The sequence below is a fragment of the Gymnogyps californianus genome, chromosome 1 (assembly GCF_018139145.2).
Source record: "Gymnogyps californianus isolate 813 chromosome 1, ASM1813914v2, whole genome shotgun sequence".
NCBI lineage: Eukaryota > Metazoa > Chordata > Aves > Accipitriformes > Cathartidae > Gymnogyps > Gymnogyps californianus.
The window spans coordinates 201,916,613-201,940,559 of NC_059471.1; the positions used below are offsets into that span (position 1 = coordinate 201,916,613).

The window sequence follows — 23,947 nt, forward strand, 5'->3', positions numbered from 1 at the left end:
AAAAAGAACCTACAGCAGTAATTTCATTAGTTATAAAAGCAGCTCCTGAAAGGCCAGCATGTTTTAAGACGGGAAAGAATACCTGGTTTTAAAGGAAATAAATATCCCTTTCACCTGGATCTGTTCCACACGGTCCCTTCAGGTTAGGAACATCCCACTGAATCCAGTACAAAACAGCAGCTGCGGTTGGGAGCCAGCGAAGTGAACAGGTTTCCAGGTGAAGCAGTAAATCAGGCATTGACTTTGAGAAAAATCGGTACATTTTATTACATGTTTCAATTTTCTGGATAAAACAAATGAGAAAGCCTGGAATGGTTAACTCCTTCACTTCCACCTGCACAGGGAACAGGTTTGAGGGATGGAAAGGGTCAGGGAAAAGCCCTGCTGGCTTAGGGTTGGGGGTTAGAGTTAGGAGTTAGGGTTCATTCCGCTGGCACGAAATGGCCACACTAATGGGAGCGAGTGGGCGGTCAGGAGGGACCGAGCTGCCATGCCACCGAAGCACACCTGATACACGGCTCTTCTCCACCGGGTAGTCCAAGGGAAAACACTTTCCTGGCTGATCTCATCTAGGTTATGCCAAGCACAAACCAAAAGCAGCTTGTATAGTTTCTTTCTCGCTCACTTGAGTGACATGCCAGCTTCCCAAGTAGCCATCTGCCCCGTGCATGGCTTCCCTGCAGGCAGCACTCTGTGGCAGAGCCAGTGCCATTGCAACCGTCGTGGCCCCAAAGAGGTTTCTGTCAACGCTGGTTCCTCTTGCTGGAGCAGACCGGCAGCGGAGTGCTCCGGTTTCTCACAGAGCGTTTAGCTCGTCTCCGCAGGCAATGCAGATACATGCCATGCATCCCTTGGGATTTGCAGCAAGCTCCGTCCGTGTTAAACCGGCCTCTCTCTAACTGGAGAGGAGCCTTGCCTCCACTGGGCTGGATTTTCGTGGCAGGTGCTCAGTACAGCAGCATTAGCTACGGGGATGAGTTACGGCTAATGCCCATTGCAATTAAAGGATTAGATAGTTGTGGCAAGCAGCACACGAGCAGAGTTGCCTGCTCTGATTCCCAGGATCAACTTTTTGTGCCTAGAGAGTATTTATATGTTCCTCCTGATCCGTCAGTGATGCTCAGCCTCTGGATTCAGAAAGGAGGTAACTTGCAGGGAGCCACCTTAAAAGTCATCAGTCTCAAATCCTCTCCTCTCAGTAGCGAATTCTCCTGCTCTCTCTGTAATTCAAGCACTGCTGTTGTATTGCAGTGCAGAGGAGACACACCAGATGAGGACAGTCTCTGCTCCATGAAATGGCCATGTGGCTTAAATAAGGTTCAACACCTGGCTACTAATCAGTTCACAGAGATTTTTCTTGTGCTGTCATCTCCTTCACGCTAAAAGCTAGGTGTAAAACTAGCTTAGTGTAAAAATCTTATACCATAAAACACCTTCTTTAATATTTTAAACCAGTGTAAGCTATTCTGATTAATTTCTGTAGGTATTACAATAGCAATAAGTACTAATAGTAAATAAAGTGATCTTCAGTTTAAAAGCCATGCCTGAAACCTTTCAAACTTGTAATAAATTGATCACACATTTTTAATACATATAGCAAATTTGCTAACAGAGTTCCTTTGCCATGGAGCTGGTTGGTGTGACACAACCTGTAGAGTCCTTCCCATACTCCCAGAGAGGAGCAATAGATAAAAATGTGTGAACAGTAGAAAAACCCACCTTAAGTAACTAGATTAAAATAAAAACTACCTCTAATCCAGCACCGATCTTAAATCCACCAGATGCCTCATATCTAGGTATCTCATTTTTGTATACCAGTCCTTTTTATCTTTATAATCCATCCTCTTTGATGTTTATAATTTTATACGAAGCCTCATCAAGCATAACGAAGCCATACCATACCAGCTGAGTTTGCTTTGCCACCTACAAGAAAGCTGGAGAGGGACTTTTTACAAGGGCATGAAGTGATAGGACAAGGGGTAATGGCTTTAAACTGAAAGAGGGTAGATATTTAGATTAGATGTAAGGAAGAAGTTCTTCACTGTGAGGGTGGTGAGGCACTGGAACAGGTTGCCCAGAGAAGCTGTGGATGCCCCCTCCCTGGAAGTGTTCAAGGCCAGGCTGGATGGGGCTTTGAGCAACCTGGTCTAGTGGAAGGTGTCCCTGCCCATGGCAGGGGGGTTGGAACTAGATGATCTTTAAGGTCCCTTCCAACCCAAACCATTCTATGATTCTGTGATCAGGCAGGAGCTGCAGCATGGCTGGGGACGCAGCCTTTGAGATGTACAGATTGCCAAAGAGACCTGTGCTGCTACTACTCATCCTTTTTTCAGATGCAAATTTCCCTGAAGTCCTTCAAATAAGAGAAGAAATGTTTCGTTGCTGGTTTTAACTCCTCAGTCTCTCCTCCTGCGTTGCAGTGAGCAGTGGGCACAGCCCAGGATTTTCCTGCTGTGCTGGTGTTCATCAGCCCTGGAGAAAGCAGCAGACTGGGAGACAGAGAGAGGGAATCTCTACAGCACCTGCCCCAGGGGAGAGGAGCACACGGGGCATCTTCCCTGCTCCAGAGGACATGGGTGAACCTCGTCTCTGTTCTGACTGAATTTCATTAAAATCAAAAGAGAACTGGATGCACAGAGGGATGGAACAGTTGGCTCCCATCAAGTCCATGCTGCATATCTCTGAGTCTCCTCTTTCCTACCTAAGGGCTTTCTCAGAGCAAAGGAAGAAAAAGAAGAATTCGCCATTTGTCCAAGAGTCCAACTCGAAGTTTGGCAGGACAACCCAGATGGCCCATCTGCCAGCCAGAGCTGCTGGTAAGAGCTGCCACCGACACTGCTTGCAGAGTACGTCCATCTCATTGCTACCCCAGAGACGCAAACCCAGGAGCCCCACAGGAACACAAAGCACCAGAGGACTTTCCATCATGAGCCTCCACAGCACTACTGGAGAAATCCAGGACGGAGCAGTCGGGTCACTTTTCTCTTGATGAAACTTCTTGCTGGAAGGAGGTCTACTGTTGCTTTTCCCCACAGGAACTGATGTGCTGTAATTACAAGGCTGGTGTTTTCCTGGGATCATCCTCAAAAGACGGTGTTACTGAATGGGAATGGTGCCACTGAATTATCAAAGTCTGGAGCGGGGCAGTCGCCTGGGAAAATTTCATTTCTCCAGGTAGGGTCTGATTAAGGAGAATCTCTCCATGTATTTCATTGTTTCTAGGACCTTAAAACTTTCAGAGTGAATTTGAAGCTCTTTTGTACTGAAGAAATTACTCTACATGCTGTAAAATTGCATAGAATGAGGAGTCCATTAACTTTTCCCATTCTTAAGTTTCTCTAGCTGATGCTATACATTCAGTAAAACGCAAGACATTTTAGAAAAGAAAAAAATCCTAGAGATTCAGCAAACCAGACCGAGAAGTTAGTGTTCATCAGACACTCACATACCCAAATAAGTGTAAGAATCTAGTACTAGTTCTCAAAAAAAAACCCAAAACAATCTCCTTTTTACTTCCAGCCATTCAAGAGCTAGACAAAGTTTAAGAGTGACTGTGAAAGCGAATGACCAGCACAGCACGGCGCAGGGGACGGAGGACAGGCAGGACCTGAACTCTAAATAAAAAGCGTGTGTTTGCCCTGCTGCCGGGGCTGTCCCTGGCCTGAGTCGTACGGTGATCGCTGCCCAGCCCCGATGGGAGTTAGGCTCTAAAAAGCTGCTGCTTCTCAGCCGGCTCATCAGTGTGCTGAAACGACAGTGTGACTTTACCCCTGCCTTGAGCAAACGCACAGAGTGACAATTCTTCCAATGTATTGGCTCAGCAAAAGTCTAAATAAAAGGGAAAAACTTCACAATTATGGATGCGTTAATTGCTCTTCCTATAGCCACCACCTCCCAACGATGTCCCCCCCGGTTGGGAGGGATGAACGTGATGTCCTGGTGCCTCCTGGTGCTGAAGCTGGAAACGGCACGCCACTTCGCTGCATCTTCGGAGCGGGCCACGGTCGGGTGATTATCACGTTTATGATAGATAATTTCATTGTGTTTAATTCATTGAAGTATGTAAATACATATAAATGCAGAGGAAGCATTTTTAAAATGCTAATCGTAAACTGTGCATGGTTGCAAGTATGTTCCTCATCAGAGGGACATCCTCTTCACTTACTGTCACCATCATCTCCCAACTGTGCATGCTACCACGTTTTCCAGGCCAGAAGGCCAGTACCTATCCCCTCATCCATTTTTCTCCCTGTTTCTTGCATGGAAAACAAATCTTTTTCATTTGCTTACCTGTTTGGGTTTGGGGGTTTTTTGGCTTTGCTAGTAGTCAGGGCTATTGGTCTTTCTTTGCTTGGAGAAATTAAACAATCTGGATTTCTTCAAAGAAACCAGCATCTAAGGCATTCAGAGAAATCCGCAGTTTCAACCGGACTTTCTCTGATCCCTGCTCATCCTTACTGACAGATCAGTTGGCTCCAACCTCCCCAGCATACACGCAATGTTTTCACCGTAGCCTCGCTCCACATCAGCTTTTCACATTTGCCCCCTTCGCTTGAACAGCCTCTTGCCTTCAGAAGCTTCTTCCTGGCTTCCAGCTCACCAGACCTCCAGAGAAGCTGAAGAAATGCTCATTAGTATCAGGACCCACGGGCAGGAGATGGAAGGGCTTCATCTCTGGTGGCAGTTCCCACTGAGACTGACTTACATCTGTGGTGAAACCTCAGCCTTTTTTTTTTTTTTTTTTTTTTGGACAGTACCGTAAATGTGACTGATAAGGGAGTCGTGTGCTTATGGAGAGCAACCAGGAGACTCACTTTGCTGTGCACCCTCCATATTATGTGCTCCAGCTTCTAAAGGGGATCCAGCTTGAAGAAGGCATTGCTGCAGAGCAGATGGTGCTGCTTGCTTGCCATGGCCTGGCTCGGAGGCTGTGTGGTGGCACAGAGATCCCTCTGCAGCTTATTCTGCCGTCCCTGGCTGCAGAACACACCACCTTCCCATGTAAAGAAGGGACAGCAGAGACCCTTGCTGGACCTTCCTGTCTCCACGCTGAAAGCAGGGTTTTGGACAAAGAGAAAGAAAGAGATTTGAAAATTCTGGTTTGGGGATAAAGGTGGAAGGGGAAGTTGTATCCTTAAATCTGAAATGGCACGACCCTGAAATCCAGGCAGCAGAGGCTGTGCTGTGAATCTTCACTCCGGTCTCATCCCACTGCCTGCGGGGGCAAGTCAGCACAGCTGGTTGCACACAATCATCTCCCAGCTCCCGAGGAGGCCTCAACCTTGTCCACAGGGGCTGAATGGCAATATGTATACGTACAAACGTAAACGTTGCATCCAAAAAACTGTTATTTTTTGCTTACAAGTATGCTGAAAAGATAGATCTATTCTAAAGAGAAAAAGAAAGGCTTCATAAAAACATGTCAGCTTTATTCCCCACGGTTTGCACAGAGAGACAGCATGTGAACGCTTCATTTTGAAGCGGGAGGATGAAAGGTTCTTTCAGTCCTACAAGCCGACGCGAACACTGAGAGCCAATGCCTTTACTGCCGGACCATAAATACTGAGCTGCCACAGTGTGAATGAAGCCCTTCACAATACCTGTGCGACATCCCACCTCTCCAAAGAAGCTATCCAGGTGAAAAAAGAATCAGAGGACAACCCTGCTGCCCTTGCATGGGGGACATCCCTGTCCTCCAGCTCTGCAGGACCAGCCGGAGGCAGGGACGCTGCCGAGAAGGAACAAAACCAGGAGAGCAATCAAAACAGGTTTTACACAAACATTTTTGGAATAAGACCGCACTTGGAGTGCAATTTTTCAGCCATTATACACTCAGCAATACAGGTTTCAAACATATTCACAGGGTACAACAGAGATTTCAATTCAGTCCCAGCCTTTAGCTGACATGAGTTGTGGTTTTTCAGTTACATGATCCAATTCTTGTTATCATGTTCTCTACTTTGGAAGGGAAAAGTCCTTTTTTTTTAAATAGTTATTCACTTGAGTTTTTGAAATCAAATATTTCAAGACCTGAAAAGCTTAATGACAAGTTGAAAGTGAAATCACCTGCTTAAAATTTGTTGCCCCAAGTAGGAGAAAAATGACAAAAAAAAGTGAAAAGCCAATGAATTTTAAAAAGCATGTTGATGCTCATCTTCTGCAGTAGTGAAAAAAACCCCAAAATTCACCTGCCAGTCAGCCTGCTCTTACCCAGTTCAAGCCAAACCTTGGCCAAATTCCAGCCTTGGCAAAGGCGGCATGGGAGAGACTCCGTCAGTGACGGTCCCTCCCGGGGAGCGCAGCCGCCCGACCCCAGGCACCGACCTCCGCTCTCACCTCGCTCTTTTACTTCCATGTTTCCAAGCTCTTACAGCTCTGCCACTATGCGTTTTCACAACCGTTTCGTGATGGTCCGGCCTGGGCTGCAAGCCTCGGGGCAGGCTGGAGCGTGGGATTCAGGCAGTGCATCTCAACACAACACCACCACACACCGGCCAGGTGGGACTGGTGCTACTGAAACCACCGTCCTCTTTACAAACGCAGTCAGAAATGGTGACGGTGCTGCTCATCTTGTATGTAACAGCCAGATCCAGTGGTAGAAATGTGCCTCTATAGGCTGCTCTGCCAGACTCCCCTGAGAAGCTGTGTCCCTGTGCAGGACAGAATAAAATTCCCCTTGCCAGAGACCCTCAGTACGAGAGGAGCAAGGATCTCATGCAGGCAGTCAGTAGGTAAGACCCTTACCCAGGAGAGACACATGGGATGGAAAGAGAAACATACATGCTATTTGGAAATGCTGTTTTAAACATGCAAGCTTCATGCTGCTAGATGTGTGCAACCTGCTGTAAAACATCCCATGCAAGAAGCTATTTGCAATTTGAATTTCACAAATGCCTACTAATTCCTAGCTCCCAGCGCTACGGGAAGGTGTCTCCCCCATAGATTGGCTCTCCGAGGAGAAAAGGTAAAGGGTGTAATTATTAATAGTTTCCGCTAGATAGCTCCCGAAGTACGGAGATAACAGCAATGCTGAGTACAAATACCGGTTTAGTCCCATGACCGATAATTTTATTGTACCATAAACCAGTGTTACATAGTGCAGCAAAGCGAAAACCTTAATCCACCTCACCTTATGGGTGATAAGCAGCAGCACAGGGACTACATATGGCAAGTGAGGTGATACATAACACAACTCTAAGAACGAGCGCCACAACTCTAAGAGCCAATAAATCAACACTGTGACCAGCAACTACTAAACTAATATAATAAATGCTTATAACTAACCCATTTTAACATGCTCTGGTCAGATCTGTCATTATCTCAACCCTTTGTGCCCCACGTTGGGTGCCAAAAGGACTGTCGTGGTTTAAACCCAGCCAGCAGCTAAGCACCACGCAGCCGCTCCCTCACTGCCCCTGCTCCCAGTGGGATGGGGAGGAGAATTGGGAAAAAAAGGTAAAACTCGTGGGTTGAGATAAGAACCGTTTAATAACTAAAGTAAAATATAATACTAACAATAATAATAATGAAATATAATAATAATAACAATAATAATAATAGTAATGAAAAGGAATATAACAAAAAAAGAAGGGGGAAAAGAAAAAAAAAAAGAAAAAAAACAGTGATGCACAATGCAATTGCTCACCACCTGCTGACCGATGCCCCAGCAGCGATCCGCCCCTCCCGGCCAACTCCCCCCTGTTTATATACTGGGCATGACGTTCCATGGTATGGAATACCCCTTTGGCTAGTTCAGGTCAGCTGCCCCGGCTCTGCTCCCTCCCAGCTTCTTGCACACCTGCTTGCTGGCAGAGCATGGGAAACTGAAAAGTCCTTGGCTTAAGATAAGCGCTACTTAGCAACAACTAAAACATCAGAGTGTTATCAACATAATTCTCACACTAAATCCAAACACACTGTACCAGCTACTAAAAAGAAAATCAACTCTATCCCAGCCAAAACCAGGACAGATTCACTGGGAGCAATAGCAGCAATTGCTTTATCGCGTCAAAGGTCTTTGCTCATCATCACTGCAAGAGGCTGAGCTGCACTGAAGCTGAGAAGAAGCCTCCATCCTTCTCAGGCAATGAGTCTCTACTAACCAAACACTGTCCATACTCACCTCTTTCTCAGATGAGGTTTCTTCAGTAGAACCATGAGGTTCAGCTCTGATGATAAAATCAAAGTCCCTGAGCCTCAAAAGTGAATTGAGACCATTGCTAGAGAAGTTTCCACCAAAGAGCAGCATGTTAGCTTATGAATTTTCTGCGTTAGCCATCCTGGATTGCTGCTGTATCCCCATTTTAAGGATGCTTAAAGAAAAAGAGGGAAGCGGAGCATTTGTTAAAAAGCCTCCGTCCTACAGGAGCTGTTGCGCCCCATGCGTATATTTTACGCTACAAGCAGCACTGGCTAAACTTTCCTGCTATGAGGCACTGGCTCAGCGGCTCTCAGCAAACCTGGGATCTCGTTGCCAGAACTCCTAAACTCACCGCAACTATGTTAAAAGCACTTACGACTTCTGCACCGACCGTGCCTTAGCCAAGTGAGCACCCTGAGTCACCTGGGCTTGGGATGCGCCCGGCATCATACCAGCAATCCAGCAGCAAAGCCTTCCCAGGGATAATGCACTGGGAGAATGTGTCCTCAGAATGGGATTTATAAAAAGCAAGCCCACCTGACAGAGGTAAAAAGAAAAAAAAAAAAAAGCTGAGGAAGGGTGAAAAAAGCCCTTTTCTCTTCAAAGGTTAAGGAAATGCATTCAGGCAGCAGGGGAACACATCCCCCTGCTTGAATGAGCCATCCCCTGGCGTTAGGTGCTTTCTCACTGTGCTCACAGCCAGCAACACTTTACCCAGGCAGTAAAGCAGAGCTCAAACCACCCAGCAGCTCCGTCCATCACTGAAGTAATGCTCACACCCAGAAAACCACAAGTAACTACTAAGCCTGTAGGGCAGGATGAGCATTTTCTTGCAAAAAAAGATAGCAAATTTATCAAAATTATTGTGGGATTTTTTTCTTGTCCTGAAAGTATTTGCAAAGCCTATTCAAATTTATCAAGTAGTTTTTTGCCTAGAAAACTTTCCCGGAGCAGGTTCAAAAGACTGTCTAAGAGCAAGTGAGTTTAAAACCAGGATGATGGGAACCAGTCGTATGGATCTTGGTCCCTCCAACCTGAGCTCCAAGCAGAGTTCGGTGCCTCAGCATCCCCAAGCTGATGTGATTTCAGTGGGTTTGGGCAGGCCCAGCAGCAGACATTTTTAGGTAGCCCTGAGAACTTACCTTGCGGACACTTCAGTGAGTCCAGGGGTCACAGGTGGCTATACAATAGCTAAATTTTGGAGTTTTAGAGCCCAAAGAATGTATGCATTTAATCCTTGGAGGCTCATAGGAAAGGAAACACTGCCTGGTAGAAACATGAAAGTTAAAAGGAGGTAAGGACTCATTATACAAGAGAAATGTTAATGGTTGGAAACTACTAGTGTTAAACAGAGCTTTAAGCTAACCAAAATTACCAGCTGGGGTATCACTGGTTCTGCAGTCATTTACCAACTCTAAAGATCTTTCATTTCCAGGCGGTGGCAACCACAACAGTATCTACTCAGGAACGTTAGGACTTTACAAACCAGTAACTCGCATTCTTTTGAAGAATGAGGAAAGGTTAACAATGACCTCACCTCAAACCAAGCTCCTCAGGGAGGGTGCAGCCCCCCAGGCCTGGCAGAGCCGGGCTCTTTGCCTGCAGGAGGTGGGCACCGGTGGAGGGTCTGTCAGCAGGAGCTGTGGCAGGCAGCCAGCACCCTGGGCCACATCAGAGGTGACGAGGGAGAGATTAATTGGATCTTCCCTGAAACCCTGCAGCCTTGAGAGCCCAAACCCGCCACTGTACCGAAGGAGGGACAGGCAGAGTGACAGCAGCGGAACACTCCCTGCCATAGGGGACAGATGCTCTAGCTGCTGACCCGACCCAGTGTCCAGGGAGGTTTGCTGCTCGCCAGGCACTTCGACCCAGGATGATGTGGGGAGACCCAGGGGTGGACTGGGTTGGCAAGCTAAGGCAGCAGGGTGATCCAGGCAGGAGAGACTTTAAAAACAACAGAGCAGGCAGGAGGCGCCTCTCTAGATGCCCCTCTGAAGGGCCTGTACACTACACGTGCAGCATGGGGAACACACAAGAGGAGTTAGAGGTCTGTGTGCAGTCGCATGGGTCGATTGCATAGGGATCGCGAAGACATGGCAGGACAGCTCACACAGGCAAAGGGCTGCTCTCCAGGAAGGATGGGCTGGGAAGGGGAGGCAGGGAAGTCATCCTGGATGTGAGGGAGCAGCAGGACACCATGGAGCTCTGGCTGGGGGCAGACAATGAGCCAGCTGAGAGCATGCGGGTTAGGATCAGTGGGGTGACCTACATGGGTGACATTGCTGTAGGTGTCTGCTACACACTGTGCGATCAGGAAGAAACAACTGGAAGAAGCCTCATGTTTGCAGGCCCTGGTCCTCATGGAGGACTTAAACCACTCCGATACTGACTGGAGGGACAACACTGAAAGGCACAAGCAGTCCAGGAGGGCTCCGGAGCGCTGATAACTTCCTGACACAGATACGGAGGAGCTGATGAGGGAGGACTGGAGCATCCGTCATACAAGAAGCTGAGAGAGCTGGGGCTGTTCGGCCTTGAGAAGAGAAGGCTCAGCGGGATCTTATCAGTGCAGGTTGTGGAGTCTCCATCCTTGGAGATACTCAAAACTTGACAACACGGCCCTGAGCAATCTGCTCTAGTTGCCCCTGCTTTGAGCAGTGGAGTTGGACTAGATGATCTCCAGAGGTCCTTGCCAACCTCTGCAATTCTGTGAATTTTAAAAGAAAGTGAATTTTGAAGACACAGAAATGGCTGTGTCCTTTTTCATGTCCTCACAGTTGAACCTATCTCTACCAGTACGGTATCAAACAACAAACATACCTGAGAGTGTTGTGAGATGAAGTAATAATAAAAACCACACTAGTATAACACAAAACATTTGTGAAGATTTTAATTGGGACACTTACTGGAAAACTCAGATGAGGACAACATGGAGCATTAACGCCTTAGTAATTAATTCCACATTTTGCAAAGACAAAAGTTTCAGGAAATATAAGGAAAACCACACAAAAGCCATGACCAGGACCCATAACACAACTAACCTAACACAAATCAGGAGTTGACGTGAAGCATGAATAGTCTTTACAGTTAACCTGTGCACGGATAGACACTCTGAAAACAGACTTTTAAATTCAATTGATTTTGGCACCAGTGAAAAAGGATGGCTTTTTTCCCCTCTCAAGCAGATCTACTGTAATGTCAAATAAATACATAAGATTTCAACAGTCTAGGTTTTTTCCATAGGGCTCCCTGAACTGTGTGTTTAACTTTGCCAGACTAGCAGGCTGACACTGAAGAGTGTCTTCTCCCCCTTTTACTTCCACACTGTGAAGAAGAGAGACTACCTTTTACTTTTCTTACCAAAAGAAATAAAAGGCATTCTTAGAAGATATTAAGACAACAGAAAAGGATGTACAGGTAATCCAAGTCTTCAGATCTGCTGAAAAGATCTATTCACGATATTTATGACTGTATCATAAATGATATATCATGATATAGCTTTCCTACCACCCAAACTGGATGCAAATCTCCAAATTCTACACCCATCTGGAAAGTCCTGCTCCCGCACAGCTGCACTTTAGGGACAGTTACCTTCTACTACTATGTTGAAAGATAGGAATTCATTTTTGTTGACTTGCTGTAACCAAGTTTTATTATAAGCTTAGAGTGTCCTCAGTATGCACCCAATCCTTACAAACGTAGATAATTTGGACAGGGGTATTCAGCTCTTCCCAATACCACTCCATTTTGACACATGGCGAGATGCAATTATTATTGGGTCTATATTAAGTTAGCTACATAATAAAGAAATGCATATGAATTTGCATTTTTCTGAAGCACAACAAGGCATTCTCTTCTCCAGGAGACAAACGAAACAGCCTCTGACCTCAGCAGTTAACAAAAAATTAGTCAGTTGTGTGAAAAAAATTAACAATCAAGACCGTTTTTAAGCCTCTAGATTTGTAATTCTGAATTACATAAACATCTGAAACCACTACTTAATACAGCTTAAGAATCCAAAGCATTTCTTATAAAACTATATCAAATGAAAAATAAATATCTGTTGCTTGGAGTTCATTCAAAATGCTAAGCTTAAATATCATTCACTCCTTTTCCAGAGCTCAAAGCACAAACACACATTTACTGTAAAACAACATACGTACTTTGCCAAGGGACAGGTATCTTCAAGTAAGAAAAAAAAGGTATTTCACTTACGCATAAAAGATAGATTTATGATTTCAGACATGAGTTTTATATTAAAATTCTTGTATGTGTAACTATTACAGAACAACTTTAAGACATCCCTTGATACCTATTAACATAAACATTACCATGCAGTCCAGTAAAACTGTTCCAAACTGGCTTTAGTTTTAAACGTGTTCAGTGCTAACAGTCAAGAGCTGGGACTCGATGGTTAACTGACCTTTAGAACATACAGATCAACAAAAAATGTTTATTATTGTTTTTATTATTCTCAGGCAGCAAATTCTCCAAAGTCCTTCAATAAACAAACCCCTGTGTTACGTTGCCGGTTCTACCTTGTCAATCTCTTCCTTCTTCGGACCCTCCTCTCGGTTTTTGCCCTGTTGCATGGTATATACCGATGGGCCCATCCTTAGGATCTTCCCACTGCCCAAGCACTCGTCACCCTTGTAGAACACGGCAAACTAGGAGATAAACACAGGGAGAATCTTTTCAGCAGCTGCAAACGGCATGGTGAGCAACTGCAGGCTGTGCAAGACCTGCTGGCCAGTGAGTATATTCACTTATATTCGTTCTGACCAAATCTCAAAAAAAAAAAAAAAAAAATCAAAAAAGGAAAAAACCCCATAGGATCTGTTGGCTCACATGAGTGTAAACACAAGCATGTTAGGGGAAATTCCATGGTGAACTTCATCTTCTCAGCTCCGATCACTTCTCTTAAGTGCATCTCTCTCTCTGTTACAAAGAGCTCTCAGACAATTTGCCTCCTGATGTGTCCCGTGGGCCCCCAAGTTTTGGGGGGGGGGGGGGTGCAGAACGTATGCTGGGAGAGGGCATGCAGAAAATGTTTGAGAACCACTGGTTTACAATGGGATGGAGTACCTTTGTATTAGCAGTGTTAAAAGGCATCACTACACAGTACCCCTTCTCAGTACTGTTCCGGGACAATGAAATTCACTGGACACAGATCCTCACTAAACAAATTTGAACATTAAAAGCATATTAAGCAGCCAATTACCAAACTAATGCCTTTTTAAATGTATTTCTGCAAGACAACAACAGATTCCATTTCTGCATACAAAAGTGGTTACCAGAGGTGTTTTCATGTATTTCTAAAACTTGTAAGCCAGTTTCTCAGACTGTATGGATAACAACAGACCATTTAAAACCAGAAACAATCTCCTTCAAAAGATGAATAGTCAAAATAGAGCTAACTGCTCTCACATGCAAATAAATTAACTATTTTGCTCCAGCTAATAGAAACACTACTCTGTTTTATTAACCAGATAAGCCAAAACACAAAAAAGGAAAGAAAACCACTTCTAATAACTTACCTGCCCAGGTGTGATAGCTCTTGCTGGCTTCACTAGCGTCACCCACACACTCCCATCTTGGTTTAGAGTCAGCACACAAGGCACTAGAGCAGAAAATGATCAAACACCCGCCAGTTAATCCTTATGTTCACATTACAAAAGAAAAACCTTCATCACCAGGTTCAACACGTGTAAGTCAAGATACTCCTACACAGAATTGTTTTATAAAGACACTACAGAAACAGAAAGGCAAGGCAAAACATTTCAACTATTTCTGCAAAACCACACTGAACACACTACCACAGTTTCACAAACTGAGTAAAACAAAAAACAAAACAAGGTTTGATTACCCAGTGCCATCTGGTGCCGAAACCTGAAATGACATTCCATCATTTTATCTCTAATGAGCTCTGCAGGAGGTTCCTCTGCTATCCAGTGCACTCGGTTTGTCCGCAATAGGTCTCTGTACAGAGCAGGGTGATCTGTTGATGGTGCCTTAAAACACAACGTTTATTTAATGCTGATGTTTTTGCCAGAGAGCGTATAACTTGAAGTAAAGCATGAAATATAGAAGCAGCATCAAGCCATATCAAAATGAAGGCAAAACGAGTATGAAACGAGCATTTATTAGCACTTAATCGGCTTCCAGGTGGACGCCTTTAATGAAGAAAATAGGCTAAAGCAAGCCTGAATTATTTGTCAGTCATGTCACTTCTTGTATTCTTTTTTCTCTAATCATATTTCTGCCTTCTTCAGGCTGAGTTCAGATGTCTACTGCCCTCCTTATCCTACCACAACAAGATGCTACCTCCCTCTTCACCAATTTCTCAACTCAACACCTCCCCAACAAAGGCGTTGCACACACACAACCTTACTGTAGGGCACAAAAAAAATTTCTTAGTTGTCCTGCCTATTTCCTCTCAACTCTCATTTGATTACGATTTTTTCCCCCCAGGCACATCAACAAGTAGCAGAACACCTCATTATAATCACACCAGTATCAAGTAAGAATAACAACTGCATGAACAGCAAGGAACATCAACAGTGCTAGCAAGCTGCAGAACTCCCAGTCATCTCATATGATTAGTCATTAAGACACCAATGATTCGTAGTATTACATATATTCTGCCTCAGTTTTCAAAATGATAAAACTGTGTTACTGGCTACTACTTCTTTTACTAGAAAAAGAAAGTAGTAACACATAGTAAACCAAAATAATACACATTTTATATACTGTGTCTAATAACTACAATAAAAACCTCATGTTTTAGAGTAGAAAATGAGAGCTCAGTAGATTGGCTGATTCTTTTCAGTATCTGCCCTTTGTTTGGAAAAGTTCCATGCCAAAATCTAAAACAATTCTCTACTCAAGAAAAGCCAGTTTGGAAAAGATGTTTCAAATCTGCTGATGCTGCACTAGTTAGTTCTTGTTTCCCCCAAGAAGAAAGCCAAGAATTCTGCCTAGGTTAGAATCACATTCTGTAGAGCAGGAGTCACAAAATGCTTGCAGTGGTCATTTGCAATACCAGTGTTAATTAACTCACCACAAAGACATCTCCAGTGCTGACGTCTTTGTCTACAACGAACCAAGCATCCTGCAGGCCTGCTAGTCTAGCCCTCTGGCCTATTGTGTAGAGGAACCAACCTAAAGAAATACGGAAATGTAATGCTGCTAGCAACCTTTAATCTTTTACTTTCAGAAAAATGTTAAAATCATTTCCCCAAAACTTTACCACTAAACAAAGAATAACAAACCAAGTTGTCTTAGAGAAGTGTGCCGGTCACAAACTAAACTAACATCTACTTGAAAGTTTTCACCTGCACCTGAAGCACATGATCTCAAACTAATCTCTTTCAATTGTGGTATTCTTAGGGTTTATAAAAGACAAACATTTCTTTATTTTGGCTTCAATTTGTGGTTTTGCTACCACTCAGTCTTAGCAGTTTTCCTTACTTTTATGTACTAGTAGAACATCCTACTTCCATACATTACTTAGGAGAGGAACTCAGTTCTGGCAGCTAGAACTGAAGAGAGAGCAACAGAAGGACACACAGGAGGAAGGGAAAAGGTAAGCTGCCCATGTTTGCTGATGTCCTACTGTGCATCGCTGAGGTGCAGGGTGTATTTTTCTGCAAAGTTTAGATACTAAAGAATCTGGAACTGAAGCACAATCATTTTGAAAAAACTACATGAACAATGGTCTCTCGGTATTAAATTAACAACCGCGTAGTATCAACAGAGTAACCCTAATAATTATCATTTACTTTCTTGCAACATGGAACAAATAATCAAGAATCAGTTGTAGTTCAAGGCTCTACTAGTGTATAAAGCAAGTTTTCCATGATTATTAGAGTTATCAAACTGGGAAAAACCTGTAGACTAGTTTGGAATTTCACAAAATTTGTCCCTCCAAATATAAGCAGTATTGTTCCATTTATCTAAAAGCAGTTATTAAGGTGGGTTAGCCAATTACCTTTGTGTGTTCCCATCACCTTCTTATCTTCAATGGAAACAAAGTTACCTGGTTGAGGTTCTAAATACTACCAAATAGGAAGAGATTGTTTAAGTCACAAGATGGCCCAAAAAACCTCACAGTATATTTCAGGTTCTGTCACTACATTCTCGTGAAGTTGGAAAATAGCTTTTCAACAAGCAAACTCTGCCCAAGCAGCTTTCTGCCTCTTCCCTGATGCTGCTTTAGAGAGAAAAGTAGGAAGGGCAGTCCCTATTAGCAGTAATTCTAGGCTTCACTCCCCCCATCCTCACTTATACCAGGGGACAGCAGGATTCAGCCATTTACCTCTCTCACATCCCAATCACTTGTCAGAGCCTGGCAGGTACAGGAGTGCGAGTTCACGCACTCCTTTTGCTACAGAAAGTGACTGACTGCTCGCTGGTGGAGGGGCAAGCTACTTCCTACAGGCTGTCGGCGTTAGCTTCTGGGTAGGCTTGGGACTGCAAGGGCAAATGGGACATCGCTACTTAATGTGGGCCACAAACTGTTGGAGATGTTTCCATAGACAGTGTTACAAATTACTACTGAAAATCAGAACAGAACATAAGGATTGTCATAGATTTAATGTTGCTCACCTCAAGAAGGAAATTTTCAAAGTTTCTTTCACCAATGAAACAGACTCCCATACTCTGAAAAGAAAACATGGTACTGAATCCATAAAAGCAGAGAAAAACATTTGAAATAATGTCTATTAATAATCTGTCCAGGACGGATTTTTCTTCCCTATGTATCCCAAACTATGCTAGACATCTCATAAAATAAACAAACCCACAACATCTGCTCCAACATATGTAAACTAATTCTATACAGTATCAGTGAGAGCCGTAAGCACAGAAGAGAAATAACAGGAAATAGAACACATGTTCAATAAATAAATACATTACTCTTAGTGACTACATTGTATGTATATCAAAAACAGAAGTCTCTTTCAGATTAAAGTACAAAACTAACACAAATGATACAGTAATGGTGTATCTCTTGAAAAAACAACTTCCATAAACAAACAGGCTTTCCTTTTCCTTTCAGTTACTGCCTACATTCTTCAAACAACCATTTAAACAACCATTTATGGTGGGAGAATATAAACATTAAAAGCAATCAAGACTGCATCAGCAATACAATTGCTGCCTGCATAATGTGTTTTAGGATCAACCCATGAAGTGTTATTTCTCAGCCAGAAAACAGAACTTTTTTATTTTAAAAAGTAACTGTGGAAAAACAGTATGATCCAATTTCTAAAAAGACATATTAAAAAACAATTATAGTGAGGAAGCCTTTATAAGCTACGGAAAATAAAGACCAAAGGCTTCTCACCTGCTGTACTAGAGAATGCTTTCCTTAAGGCTCACAGCATCCTACCACACTGACCTTCACCTTAGCTCTTCCGAGATACAATGGTAGACAAATTATCTGCAAGCTAAAATACACAACTGACCACAAGCTCATAAGAGTACTTTTAAGCAAGTAGACAGCTATAAAACTGCTTCCCAACCTATTCTATTACGGTGCTCGGAAACAGCTGAGTTGTCACAGATTAAAGTTCAAGAAGTTCAGGAAAGTCCATTTCAGAGAGAAATACAAATCAAAAGAGTTTAAGTGTTACCATGCCTCTTTTTTCTTTAGCACATGATGAAGGCCATGTTCTGCTGCTATCTTCTTTACAAAGCTTTTTGTTAAATCCCCTAAAGGGAAAATGGTTTTCCTCAAAGCATCCTGCGAGATCTGACTGAGAAAGAAGGTCTGGTCCTTGAAGAGGTCAGCCCCCTGAAGGAGTTTCACAGCTGCAAAGCACAGAAGACATAAAGCATTTCAACATAAGCCCCTCTAATAGTTCAACTTCCTTTAGTATTTTGTTTGACAATCAACATTTAGTTTTATTATTTCCAAACACGTTAAAGACAGCATTTTTCACATTTTTCAAAATCTAATTGAAAATGTTTGGGTATTTTCTCACTACTAAAAAGATCTAAAAGGATTCTGATTTTATACAACACAGAATCTTACAAAGTCTTACATTGCCTCATCTATTACACTACTGCACGTGTCACTGGCAAGAACATCAACAGTATGAAATACGAAAACAACTTTCACATTTCATGTGAAAGAGAGAATGAACATTCAAATATCTTACACTGTTCTTCAATAAAAACAGTTTTACCCTGAAATCACACTGCTATAAATTAATGATTTGAACAATCAGCAGAGTTATTCCCAATACTCAGGAGAGGAGTTTGACTTTTTTCTTTAAAATAGATGAAGTCTCCTGATTGCCCAGATGAAATAAAATTGGTATAGTTTTTCAATCATGTTCTGTCCACTCTCTTTAAGAGCTAATAGCTCTGATGTTGTACAAACTTTACTGATGTGTTTCTTGACTCAAACGAACACTAACTACAGGCCAGTAGTTCAGTCACAACTAATAATACAAAACCTCAATAATGGGGCAGGAAGCCTGCTTAGAACATCACAAAATACTACAACTTTCCAGAAATTAAATTAAAGCAAAGAAACAAATAAACCCCTTTGAGTCCAGAACAGACAAATGAAAGCCAGGAAGCTGTAACACAAAAACATCACCGTGGCAGCTTTGCATAGTGGTAGTTTGCAAGTTCCTTTCCCTTCGGGAAAACCACGTTTCTCATCATACGTCAGAGCTTCATCGGAGTTACTTTACTGCATTACGGCCCACTGCAGAGCTATTTGGGAAATTTCTACATTGCCATCCAAGCTGTGATAGTGCCATGCAGAGGCATACCCAAAACAGCATTAACCAAGCTGGCTCTGGTACTGATAACAACAGAACCACTGTGGTGCAGAGGTCAACCTCTGATTATGTACAGCCACAGGCAGACTATTAAAGCGAAGAGCAAAACCTGCACTGTTGCTACTAGTACCTTTGCTGACCTGAGAATCGTAGCCTTAAAAACACCTACACATGTTGCACTTGCATGTTTCAATTACAGTGTAGGCACAACCTTCATCCGCCTGGGAAAACCAGGCTTCTATAGGAGAACAGAGAAATAAGGCAGAATAGTTGAATTACTGAATGCAAATCTGACTTTTTCCAGTAAAATAATATACAGTCCAATTACTGTATAAAAGTATGTTACTAATTTTAATGTTTCAAAGCCTTAATTCTAAAATTCCACTTAAGCATATCCCCATGATGAGGTCTATCAATACTATAAACTAAATAGTCAAAGAATACATTCCCTAAAATAAAGAAACATATAAAGAAATTTTTATGTAAGCCATGGAAATACTAGATAAAGATTTATTGAAATACTTCTCCAGGGTATAGAAGATACTCCTGTCTCCTTAATCCACATTACAGCTCCTCCAGAATGTTGATTACTCCTGAAATGCTCATTCTTACCCCTGCACCTGGATTAGAACTTTTAAAATAGCAAATGTAACACCTGACTAGTCAGGGTAATTTTCAGTAATGTAAATCCCCTGTTTTGCCCAATCAACCTTCTACAAAGGCTGGAGTTTAAATGGTAATCATTGTGTGTAAGGTAACGAACTTCTCTGATTCTGTGACACCGAATATAATTTAAATTCTCTTTCATATCCAGGGTGAAATATGAAATGAAGAAACCACTTACTATTTCTAACTTCAAAACGGTTTCTGAAAAGCCGTTGTGGTCTTTTAGTATGTTTCTGTTGAAACACTTCCTCATCCTCTAGTGAGGTCCTAGCGTAATGCCCAGTAGCAATTGCATCTGCTCCTATCAAGAAAAAAAACCAAAACACAAAGGCACATACTTGAAATTCACAGTTTAAAACAGCATTATAAACACCTAAGAAAAACAAGCAGAAAGCAATGAAGGAAGAAAACCTATGGAAGTCTTATACTGACAATAATCATACTCCTGCTACATAACTAATGTAAACTTTTCATTGGCATGCCAGAACTTGTGCTTTTGTCCTTTAAGGACCACATAAGAATGCAAAACTTAATGCTCAGGTCAATATATGTCTCTGAATTAAATGCGCTCCTATATAGGAGCAATCTAATCTAGTGGAAGATGACCCTGCCCATGGCAGGGGGGTTAGAACTAGATGACCTTTAAAGGTCCCTTCCAAACCAAACCGTTCTAGGATTCTATATGTAAAAGCAAACTTAAAAACAAATACTTCGCAAATATTCAAATACTGCCACAGAGATATGTGAATTAGGCATGCATATGAATTCACGGTTTTCCCCACCTTTTCAAGAGTTTGTATCCTTTAAGTATTTCCACAGCACACACTGTGTACTGACACACTTGAAAATGCCTTACCAAGGTTATCCATAGCATAATGAAGAAAGTAGTTGAATTTGATGTGCTTGTTACACACAATATCAGGATTAGGAGTCCTTCCTAATTCATACTCTTTTAAGAGGTCACTGTAAAATAAAGATTCAAATGTATATAAACATTATTAACACTGCAAAATACTATCCAAGGCTGGACGATCTGTTTAAATATGAGAACTCGAGACTCAGTCATACTAAGCATCTTATGTAAGAAATAAATTACCCGTTAGATTTTAATCTGTAAAAAACAATGCTTGGAAGATCTTCTCCAAAGTGCACTGAGGACATGGTCAAATGATGGCTCACAACCTTGTAATCGTGTTTTATTAAATTAATATTCTCTCAGGGGAGACATGGCTACCCACTGAGCACATCCTACTCATCTCTTAAAAAATACTTACTTTCAGAATTAAAGAACCCTCGTTCATTTTTCAAAGTGACAGTGCAGTGGAGCACACACCAGGAGTTACTGTGTCTCAGCTGAAAGGGCGATAACTTAATCTACAATAATACGACGACAAGCAGTCATGGGGGTTAATTTTATAGAGATTTTTTTCCTGTCTCTTTTTTTTTTTTCCTTCAAGAAATTCAAGTAGTTTCTCAAAGTCATGTTGTAGTTTTACACTGTTGCGTAATTAAAGTGCTTAGCATTATTTGCTTCAAAACATTGAAATAATAACTAATGAAATTAAACTAGCATACAGTGATGCACTGAGATATCAAAAGGCCAGATCACTGCCTTATTTTGCTTCTCCTCAGTAGTCACTCAAGTCAAGAGGAACTGAGGACACAGATTGGAAAAGGATCTTGAGCTGTATTTAAAAGAACACCAGCAACCCCAGTACCAGGTTTTACTCTTCACCATCTGAAACAGAATCAATTGCTTCTTCCTTACCATGTTATACTTTACCTTCATAAATAGAAAATAAAGCAACACATCTTTTATTTTGTCCAACTCCTTTTTAACAGTTCTGAATTCAACAATTTATACTAATAATTAAATCACTTGGGTCTACCCAGAGCTGCCTCCCTCTTGCTGGCTCAGCACTGTACTCCTATGATAATACACTACTCCTTTGTAAATACTGCAAGAGTACACTGAAAGTTTTATAAAAAAATCAGCATAAAGCCAAGCCCACGTCAGTTCAGAACTTCAAGTAAAGCACAGAACTGGAGAAACGGCAATGAAGGCTGCCTACTGAATCTCTCTGATGTAAAAATGCAAAACGGACTTTGCACAGACTATGGGAAAGACAAGACCTGGGACAGTTCTCTTGATAAAAGGTGCTTGTTAATGAACGACCCTTTAAAGAGAGACTCCAGAGGAGGAGTAAATTCAATCTCAGTGATGACAGTAAAGAAAAAAAGATTCTGAAACAAGCAAAGATACTTGCAACAGATTGTTTGGGAACACTGTACTAATAAATGAGGAGAAGCAGAAGAAAAGCTGATCTTCTGCGATCTTTGATTCACTGTCATCTACAGACCCCTTCCACCTCTGAGAGTTTTGATAACATTTATTCGTTCTCTCACACCAAGAGGGAAAAACAGACTGAACTTTCCCAGAACAGGGCCGTTTTCTCCACTGACTGTACGAAAGGTTTGCACTCAACTTGATGTCATTTCAACATGGTGTAGAAGTACCACGACTAGGTTATTCCTCAGTTTCTTCTAAGACAAGGGAACAATAGCACTACTTAGAGGCGGATGATGAATATCAGGGAACAACTTTTATGTACTTACACTGAGTAAATAACAGAGAAATTATGTTGTTATACCAAAACTTCCCCTCTCCTCCTGCCTCCCAAGAAAAGGTCTCAGCTTTTCCTATGCAGAACTTAAAGTGGAACAAAGTCACAGAAAACCTGAACACCCTCGTAAGAGAACAGTTTCAAATCTGTTAGAAGTTTAAAGAAGCAAGGCTAGTTCTTGATCACTTTGTGGTAAACTAGATTCAGTATGTATTAATTTAATGTAAAATGCACTGCATAAATTACACAAACAGACAGTAATAGAGCCCCATTAAGTATTTCTTCTCAAGTTGCAATAAAGTTGGGCCAGTATGTGGGAAGCAGAAGAAATGAGCTGCAACAAAGCAACTGCTGCACACCTGTAACAACTAGGGAGAAATCTCCTATTAATTTCAAAAATAACAAACATATTAAAACCAACACATACATTCTGATCTTAACTATGAATGAGAGAAAAAATAATTCCTCCCATATTTAAGAGGCTTCAGTACTTTCTCTTAGTACTGACAATACTGCAATAAATCGCCTTTGCCCAGTATCACTTTTCCCAATAACATGGTACTATCCTAATATACCCTGGTACTATACTAATATACTGAAACGTGTTTCTACCTGAATACTTCATTCCAGTATTCTTTCACGTAGGAAACCTGGTGAAAAGGAATCTCAAGCTTCTGACAAACCCGGTAAGCATCTTCACAATCTCTGTCAATGGAGCAAGCTCCTTGTTCATCCAGAGGGTCCCAGTTCTTCATAAAGACACCCGTCACCTGGTAGCCTATGAAATGAAGGTAAGAATGACTTATAAAATGAAATTCCTACAGCCTCGACCCAAAAACTGTGTTTTTCAAGACTTGTGTGGGTAACTGCTTCTTTCAGAAGATGTGAGCAGTCCTGTACTAAGCAAGCATCCTGGGAAGTTTTATAGTACAGTTCTTGTATGGTTTTCTTTTTTTTTGTTGTTGTTTTTTGCTATAGCTAACGTAAAACCAAGCTCTTCTGGGAACCTAACACGAGGATATTTCGTAACTCCGAGTTTCTCCCATCCCTTCCTTTGCCCCTCACTGCCTGCCGCCCGCCGAGGTGCCTGAGGCGGGGCTGCTCCACCGGCCGGAGGAGGCGGGTGAGCGCGGGCAGGCGCCGGCCGGACCGGGCTGGGCAGGAGGGCCGAGAGGGGAGACGTGAGGTGACACGCGGCCCCCGCAGCGCCGGCGGAGGACAGACCCCGGCCCCGCCGCCCTCACCCACCTCGGCGGCGCAGCAGCAGGGCAGCCACAGTGCTGTCCACCCCGCCAGAGACGGCGCAGGCCACACGGCGCCCCGCCACCAGCATCGCCCCCGCCCCGCCACTTCCGGCCGGCCGCCCCTCTCTTCCGGCGGCCGCGGCCCGGGGCGGTGCGGCGCCCAACGGCGCTCGGGGGAAACGCGGCTCCCCTCGGGGGTTCCGGCGCCGAGCAGGGGACACCCCTTTTTCTTAATGCAGCACCACAAGTAGCGTGAGCGGTTGCATTTAGCGCCTGCTCGCTGGTAAAGGCAGGTACCGGGCAGCGCTCTGGGTGTCCTTCCCCGCTTCACTGCGTAATTCAGTGCCACGCAGCCGGCCTGCACCTCTCCCAGCAGGAGGGGAGGCAATCCATTGCTAAACCAACCAGAAAGGTGGAAAAATCAGAAGAGGTTTCTGGCCCGCAGCCCTCCCCACTTCAGGCTAACCAGAGCCCTCA

General features: G+C 43.0%; 1 protein-coding gene across 2 annotated transcripts; it reads right to left on the minus strand.

Moving 5' to 3' along the window:
* Positions 1-11,026: 11,026 nt before the first annotated feature.
* On the minus strand, positions 11,027-23,559 carry TRMU (tRNA mitochondrial 2-thiouridylase). 2 transcript variants are annotated; one of them, XM_050898132.1, is made up of 11 exons: positions 23,475-23,559; positions 22,839-23,004; positions 20,459-20,565; positions 19,781-19,903; positions 17,781-17,953; positions 16,748-16,801; positions 16,131-16,197; positions 15,201-15,301; positions 14,007-14,151; positions 13,678-13,760; positions 11,027-12,807 (listed from the first exon to the last, which is right to left on the minus strand). In XM_050898132.1, exons 1-11 carry the CDS (start codon positions 23,557-23,559, stop codon positions 12,661-12,663), a joined length of 1,251 nt encoding a protein of 416 aa, XP_050754089.1. In that variant the 3' UTR covers positions 11,027-12,660. The 2 variants fall into 2 exon arrangements, with proteins under 2 accessions (XP_050754089.1, XP_050754099.1); XM_050898142.1 differs by lacking the exons at positions 13,678-13,760; positions 23,475-23,559 and having other exon boundaries at positions 12,717-12,807; positions 22,839-22,981.
* Between the last annotated feature and the right edge of the window lie 388 nt (positions 23,560-23,947).

Bases quoted from the DNA above. Each gene is read 5' to 3' on its own strand.
- TRMU (XM_050898132.1), bottom strand. From the start codon at position 23,559: ATGCTGGTGGCGGGGCGCCGTGTGGCCTGCGCCGTCTCTGGCGGGGTG. The intron at 16,802-17,780 runs GCATGGTAACAC...TTTTCTTTTCAG, and splicing joins ATGTGCTAAAGAAAAAAGAG to AGTATGGGAGTCTGTTTCAT. The intron at 16,198-16,747 runs GTGAGCAACATT...CCTATTTGGTAG, and splicing joins TTGAAAATTTCCTTCTTGAG to TATTTAGAACCTCAACCAGG.